The 8141-nt window shown below is 51.0% G+C and overlaps 1 protein-coding gene across 1 annotated transcript; it reads right to left on the minus strand.

Moving 5' to 3' along the window:
- Positions 1 to 5650: 5650 nt before the first annotated feature.
- NEUROG1 (neurogenin 1) lies at positions 5651 to 7340 on the minus strand. The gene has a single exon (XM_045552653.1). The coding sequence runs from the start codon at positions 7071 to 7073 to the stop codon at positions 6342 to 6344; it is 732 nt and encodes a 243-aa protein (XP_045408609.1). The 5' UTR covers positions 7074 to 7340; the 3' UTR covers positions 5651 to 6341.
- Between the last annotated feature and the right edge of the window lie 801 nt (positions 7341 to 8141).

Raw genomic sequence — 8141 nt, forward strand, 5'->3', positions numbered from 1 at the left:
TTTCACTATCTGGTATTTTCTCACTTACCTATATCGTTGCTTGTTTGCTGACTACCCTCCATGAGGGCAGGGTCTCGTCTGTCTTATTCTCCCAAATCCTGGAAGAGAGCTAGGCACATAGTATGCACTCAGTAAATAGTCACTGAATAGATGAGCGGAGTCTTTGCTCAGTGAGCACTTACAAAAGGTCGACACTGTGGAATTCAGAAGTTTGGAGCCAGGCAGACAGTAGGTTCTTAATAAATGCCAGTGCCAACATAGCCATCTTGCAGACTGGTGGTCAGCCCAGGGAGACCAGGCCCACTCTCCTGGCTATGTCCTCGCCTTGCCTGTGTGTGAGTGGCAGCCACAGCTCCCTGAGAGACACTGTGAGGATGTTTAGGACACAGTGCTCGCTGCACGATTCATTCATATTATGCATTCGGCCAGTGCTCACACGGTGCTGTGAAGGACTCTGAGTTTGAGATTTTATCCTTCTTGAAAGCTGACAGGTTAGCCTGCACTGTTTCATGCTGATGGAAGATAGGAGACTCTTGGATCAGAGATGAAGGATAGTTTATCGCTCATAGCAGTAGCAGTAACCAGAGTATTAGCATCTTTGTAACGGTTCCTAGAGCCCTGATTTCCACAGAGAGTGACACCAAGAAGGCCAGATTACAGCTGCACACTCAGTGACTTGCAGGAGGGGAGCCCTGAACTTAGGGAATCTAATTCTCTTTTCATGGACAGTCTATCTTCGCTTCGCTCTGGAGAGAGACACCATCTCTATCTTCCAAAGCTGTTTGATATGCAGATACCTTTGAAAAGAACAAAGAATAGTCACTGTGCCTGCTCACAAGATATGTGGAAATGCTTGAGACCCATGGAGAATTGTGTCACAACAAGAAGCCTAGGAGGCCCTCAGATTTGTAGAATGAATGAATGAATGAGTACCAGGCACTGCATGTAGCACTATATGGTTGAATAAGACATGGTTTCTGTCATTAGGTGTTCGCGTCCTCTTGCAGGGAGTGAATTGGTGGCACTATAGTGCTGAAGCCCTGGGTTCAGACGCCTCGATTCAAATCCTGCCCCCATCAGTTCGCGTAGCTTCGCAGCCCTGGCCGTGGATCCCTCATCCCTGAAATGCAGATAAGAGGGTGATTGTGGTTCTATACACCAATTCAATTCAAAGTGCTTGGCTTGGTGCCTAACCCCGGGTAAGTGTCCAAATAAGTATTAGTTACTAGGTTGAATGATATGAAATTGCCATTTTTGTGGTTCAAATCTCAGCGATTTAATGTGGTTCTACCTAATCATAGACTCACTATTATTAATCTTTTGCTCGGTTCCGAATCGTGCTCTGTAAATGGCCGTGATGTGGAGGTGTCCTCGGGGCCAGGTGAGCAAGCCTGGAGAGGCAGGAAAGTACCTGAGGAAAAGAAACGAACTTGGAGCCAGATGCGGCTCTGAGCCCCACCTTCTCCTCTCATTAACCCCGTGACCTTGGGTGAGCCACTTAACCTCCGAGCCCCTCGTCTCATCTGTGCTACAGATACAATGATCCCTTCTACTTCACTGGCCACTGTGAAGCTGATGTCAGATGATAGATGTGAAATTGCTTTGTAAACTGGAAGGCGCTTTGCTGGTGTGCTCGTGCGCACTACGAAGGATGCTTGCAGGCAGTGAGGTTCAAATCTAGGCTTGAACCCGGCCATCACTAGGTATAATTTAATATCCCTCTTAAGTCCCCTAATCACAGTTTACATTTGACAAATAGCATTGGTCCCTAAACTGAAACTGCTGTGTTAGAATCAAGTTACACCAGTCAGGTTTGGATCTAAGGCCCACAGCCTTCAGCGCTGTAGCGACCATCTGGTGACCACAGAAATATCATCTCATTACAAAGGGTAATTGGCTCGCAGCTAAATCAGTCAATAGCTAATGTTTGTCAAGCTCTTTCAATGAGCCAGGCCCAGTTTTAGCTCTTTACATGAATTACTTCTTGAAACCTTGACAACCCCCTGATATAGGCAGGCCCTGTCGTTATCCTCCATTGTACAGATGAGGAGACCAAGGCAATGTGAAGTTAAAATCTGGAAAGGGCAGAACTGGACCGGCGAGTTACATTGCCTGGCTATGCCCAATAAAAGTCAGAGTTATCCACCCTCGGTTGGCCTTGTAAGACGGACGCAGTCCCCAAAGCCATCTTTCCGGAGCAGCTGTAGTTGTTCAAGCAGCTTCTATTGTATGGTCACATGCTGCATAACTGCATTTTAGTCAATGATGGGCTGCATCTATGATGATGGTCTCATAAGACTGTAACACTGTAATTTTACTGTACTTTTTCTATGCTTAGATATGTTTAGAAACACCAATCCTTACCATCGTGTTACTGTTTTCTGCAGAATTCAGCACAGTAACATGCACAGGTTTGTAGCCCAGGAGCAATAGGCTGTACCATAGAGCCTAGGTGTGCAGTAGGCTCTGCATCTGGGTTTGTTAAAGGACACTCTAGGATGTTCACACGATGACAAAGTTGCTGGATGACGCATTTCTCAGAAGGTGTCCCGGCTGTTAGTCAGTGCAGGACTGGAAGCCTTGCTCCTCCCACAACCATCTAGGGAAGGGCAATTTTGGCTGGGGACTTGCAGGCTCTTGGGATGGCTCCATTCCCCCATCTCTAAGCACTGCTGAAAAAGTGAGAACTTTAGTTCTCTTTGGTAGACACCCTCTGTGGTACCAATAGTGATGCTCAACTTGCTTGCTTTCCCCACATATTTCGCGCTTGTGCTCTCCCCAAAAAGATGGTGCTTCTAGCTCCTCTTGGGACTTAAGTGTTGGTCCAGAGTCAGCAGATGGCACTTGTGCAGGTCCCAGACAATTAGGATAAGGTGTAGCTTCTATAATAGAGAGATGCAATGATACATTGGCATAAAGAACAAAGTTTGTTTCTCATTCATGTTGTCCCCCGGCAGCCAGGTGGCTCTGCTCCATGCAGTCATTCAGGAAGCAGGTTTCCTCCCAGTTGCTCCACCACCCCCCAGGGCAGCGCTTCTCCAACTATGTGTGGGCAAGGGCCCAGTTTTTACATTTTCAATTCATTGTAGACAATTTTTGTTTTGTAAAAAAAACCCAAATCTCTGAGAAAGTAAAGGGAACCCCAAAGACACACAAAATACAAAGTATTTTATTATTAGAAACAGCAGACATAATTACTTACTTAAATTGCTATAAATGTTACTAAATATTCTCAATTTCTGTACTTATCTTTTCATGGACTGGTGCTGGAAACCCTTTGAGAAGTACTGGCCTGAAGCTTTGTCATCATCCTCATGGCTGAAGCTGAAGCATGTCCAGGTGGCAGTCACGGGGGAAAAGACAGAGTGCTCAGGAGGCCCCATTCACCCCCTGAGCAATTTTTATACTTTAAGTCAGGTGTATTGATGTATAACTTAAACACAATAAAGTTCACCCTTTTAAGATGTGCAGTTGTGTAAGTATCAACAGATTTTGTAACCACCATCGCAATTGAGACATAGAACATTTCTATCATCCCCACAAATTCTCTCTTGCTCCATTTTAAATTAATCTTTTCCAGCCGGGTGTGGTGGCTCACGCCTGTAATCCTAGCACTCTGGGAGGCCAAGGCAGGAGGATTGCTTGAGGTTGGGAGTTCGAGACCAGCCTGAACAAGAGTGAGACCTCGTCTCACTAAAAATAGAAAGAAATTAGCTGGACAACTAAAAATATATAGAAAAAATTAGCCAGGCATGGTGGTGCATGCCTGTAGTCCCAGCTACTCGGGAAGCTGAGGCAGAAGGATTACTTAAGCCCAGGAGTTTGAGGTTACTGTGAGCTAGGCTGATGCCACAGCACTCTAGCCCGGGCAACAGAGTGAGACTCTGTCTCAAAAAAAAAAAAAAAAAAAAGAATAAATAAATAAATAAATAAATAATCTTCTCCCCCTCTTGTCCCTGGAAATTGCTAATGTAAATATATCCTTGACACATGAAGATACGCTCAACACAATTAGTCATTATGGAAATGCAAGTTTGGGCAATGATGAGATATCACAATTCTACAACTCTTAGAATGGCTAAAATTAAAACTACTGGCCATACCAAGTGCTGACTAGAATTCAGAGCAATTAAACTCACATACACTCTTGGTGGGAGTAAAAATGGTACAACCACTTTGGAACAGTTTGGCAGTGTCTTATGAAGTTAAACATACATTTACCATATGGCACAGCATCCTACTCCTAGGCATTGATATAAGTGAAATGAAAACATATGTTCACACAAAGACCTCTGTGCAAATGTTCATATCAGCCCTTAAACTTTCTTGAGCTTTTCTTGGAGGACTGTTTGTTCTGGGGACAATTACAGAAGGCACCCATCTTTCAGGACCTTCTGCAAAGTAGCCTTTTTATCTGAAGGATGGTGCCTTGCCCATGGCTGGGCGTACTGAGGCCCCTGGGGACCCAGCATATGAACCTGTGGACCCGACGAACCTCCACAGTGTGTGTGAGGAGGGAAAACACCTCCACAAGGGGAACACACTGTCAGTGGCCTTACTCTGCCCTCTGCTTCTAGCCGCCTCCTAAAAGAATAGAGTTTCTCTAACACTATAGAACGCATTTTCCTGAACCCATTCCCACCTTCCCCCCAAACCTTGCCACTAAAAAATTATATTCATGAAAAGGAGCACCCACTGGAAAAAGTGTTGTCTTAGTGTAGGGTAACTTGTGAGCTGGGGAAATAGGCAGTGACAGAATTTTAGGAACTCCCTCTTGTAATTATCTACATTCTAAAATTTAAAACAAAAGCTGCTACTGGCAGTGCTGTTAGCTAATTGTCAGACAACAGACAAATGCACTGCAGCCAGAAAAATCCCCACTGAGTTTGGACGGCTGATTTCTCTGGCAGTAAATGAAAGCTTTGGTTATTGCCCCTGAGGACTGGCTGAGCAAGCCCAGCACTGAGCCCTCCCTCTGCATGCCCCCCTCATGTGGGCCACAGTGGGGGATGTGTGTTGCGGGGTGCAGGCACCCTAGCTCACAATCTTAGGCAGCTGCACGCACCACTCAGGACACCGGGCAGGCATAATTCATCCCACACCTCACAGCCAGGGTGAACCCAGACTCAATGGACAACAATTTGGAGGCATTGTTTACAAATCAATTTCCCCCTCTAAATAGGCTGTTATAAGAGTGGACCCTTCTGCTCGCTAGCCTTGGCCCACCTGTCACTGGGACTTCCTAACCAGTGGTCACACTGTATTGATCTTTTTAATCCCCTCTCTTTGAAACACGGAGCCAGCTGATTTGGAGTTCCTCAAAAGAAAGACTCTCCCACCGCCCCTACCTCTACAGGTAGCTGCGTATCCGGGGCTAATTCCCCGCTAAAAAGTCTTAATTGGCTTATGGGGAGCCTGAAAGATCTCCCCTCTGTTTACAAGGTGAAAGGAAACGACGGATCCCAAACGCCCTGGTCTGTCTTTATCCACGTCTTGGTGGAAAATCAGGTGCGTCTTATTTTTGTAATTGTTTTTGAAACAGGGCTGGAGGGTTTGGAAGTGGGTGGGGATAGTGTTTCACTTTAGTGGTTGAGCCACCGAGGAAGGCAAGAAAAGCCCCAGAGACACTAACATTACGCAAGAAACTTAGTGACTTATTTTTCACTTAGTTTTTATTTACATGAAGCATCTGCAGTACAAAAATGTAAACTTTGATAGCTCATAATAATAGAATAAACTCTTTATGTACAAAAATACATTTTCATATGAATGAAGCATCTTGAATAAATTAAAGCACTCTCCAGCCCGGTGCCTGAATAGCTAAGCAAGAGTCTCGCTCCTCCTGGAGCGCGCTGCAGCCGCGGGGGCGGGATCCATAATGCATGAAGCCCGCCCTTGTCTCTCCTTTTTAAGCCTTTTCATTGTATTGTCAGCCGGCTCAAACCGAATTTTCATGCTCGTTTTTCTTCATTAGAGTTCTACAAATTGTAAAATTGACTTTTCACCTCGTCTTCAGGGGCTGATCTGTCCCTTTTCTAAATCACACTGAAGTGGTGGCTGGGGTCAGCTCTGAGCCAGCCACAAAGGAGGTTTTGTGGAGTTCAGAAAGTGCAAAAGGAAAGGCCGTCTAGGGGCGGGCGGGAGGGGCCCGGGGCTGAGTGCTGGAGAAGCAGACCAAGAGGCGGCTGCGGCGAGGGTGCGGGACCTAGCTAGCTGCTCAGGTATCCCCCACCTGTTTAAAGCCCCCCTTCCTCCGTCCGCCTAGAGTGGGGGCCGCAGCTGGGGCCCCATCTATTGCCTGCTGGGTGAGGGAGGCCAAAGGTCATGGTGTTTACAGAGGCCTAGTGGTAAGGGATGAAACAGGGCGTCGTGTGGAGCAAGTCTTTGGGCAGGCCTGGGAAGGAGAAAAGGGGGTCGCCAGGGCCGTAGGCGAAGTCTTCGGAGGTGGCGGGGCTACTGGGGTCAGAGAGTGGCGAGGCGGCAGCGGCGCAGGGCGAGGCGGCGGCTCCGGAGCCCCAGGACTCCGCGTCGCTTGTGGGGCTGGGGGGCCGGGGCAGGCAGGGCGCGCACTGCGGGGCCAGGAGGCGCTCCCGGGCGGCGCCCCCGGGCAGCCCTTGATCCGCCAGGCGCAGGGTCTCGGCCAGAGCCCAGATGTAGTTGTAGGCGAAGCGCAGCGTCTCGATCTTGGTGAGCTTGGTGTCGTCGGGGAACGAGGGCAGCACGCTGCGCAGGGCGTCCAGCGCCGCGTTCAGGTTGTGCATGCGGTTGCGCTCGCGGTCGTTGGCCTTGACGCGCCGGCTGCGGCGCAGCGAGTGCAGCAGCGCCTCCGAGCGCACCCGCGCCCGGCCCCGGCGCCGCCGCCGCTCCTGCTCGTCGTCCTGCGCCCCGGGCACGTCGGAGGCCCCGGAGGTTCCGGGTGCGCCCCTGCGGGCCGGCGCGGGCGACCCCGAGGCGGAGGCTGGCGGCGGGAGCCTGGCACAGTCTTCCTCGTCGGTGAGGAAACCCGGCAGGTCGCTGCTGCTGCTGGCACAGTCGAGGTCTGAGAGGCAGGTGGTCTCCAGAGGGGCGGGCATCGTTGCGCTGCGCAGAGCCGACCGGCGATGGGAAGGCGCTCGGGGGGCAGGAGCCTGGGCCGACGGGGCAGGCCACCAGGGCGCACTTACGGTCGCCGCCCGGGTCACTCTGCGCGGGCTGCGGGCGCGAGGGCCGGGGAGGGCTCAGGAGCGCACGGGGAACTTGGCCTCGCCTCCTCGCCTCGCCTGCACGGGCCACGCGCCCGGCGGGTCTCCCGAGTGATGTCGCCGGCGATGAGATCAGCTCGTGTGAGCACCGAGTGTGGCACACGACCGGCCTCGGGACCCCTTAAGTACCCGGCGCAACAATGGGTGCCCCCCTCCCTTGCCACCTCCGCCCCGCGGCAGCCGGGGTGAATGGAACGAGGCGGCAGGTCAGCCCCGTGCGGCGCCGGGGTATTTGCATAATTTATGCCCGCGGGAGGCCGCCCTCGTCCCTCCCCCTCCCGGAGTGTGCCCGTAATTACCGCCGGCCAATCGGCGGCGTCGCGGGGAGGCGCAGGCGGGGGCGGCGGCGATTAGCCGCGGAGGCACGCTCCTCGGGCCGCGCGCTCCTCCGGGGAGGGCCGGGCCGGCGGGGCGCGAGCGGGAAAGCGCGAGCCGCGCGGTGAGTCGCGGAAACCTGCGCCGGCCGGAGTCTGCGCTCTCATCCCCTCTCCAGCTGCCGAGCGTCCCCCTGGACCTGTGTTTGTTTCTTTGGGCTGCCATAGCAAAATTCCGCAAACTGGGTGGCTTAAATAACAAAAGTTTATTCTCTCACAGTCCAGGAGTCCAGAAGTCTGCAATCAAGGTGTCATCAGGGTTGGCTCCTTTTGGAGAAAATCCATCCCATGCGTCTTTCCTAGCTTCTGGGGGCTCCTGGCAGCCCTTGCTATTTGTTGGTTTGTAGCCACAACACTCCAGTCTCTGCCTCCTTTCTTTATGTTGCCCTTCCTGTCTCTTGTGAGGACAGTTGCAGTTGGATTTAGGGCCGGCCAATCCAGGATGATCTTGAAATCCTTACCTTAGTTCCACCTGCAAAAGACCCTTATTCCAAATAAGGTCACACTCTGAGGTTCCGGATGGATA

The sequence above is a fragment of the Lemur catta genome, chromosome 5 (assembly GCF_020740605.2).
Source record: "Lemur catta isolate mLemCat1 chromosome 5, mLemCat1.pri, whole genome shotgun sequence".
NCBI lineage: Eukaryota > Metazoa > Chordata > Mammalia > Primates > Lemuridae > Lemur > Lemur catta.

Excerpts from the sequence above, each read along its gene's own strand:
- NEUROG1 (XM_045552653.1), bottom strand. The coding sequence starts at position 7,073 with ATGCCCGCCCCTCTGGAGACCACCTGCCTCTCAGACCTCGACTGTGCC.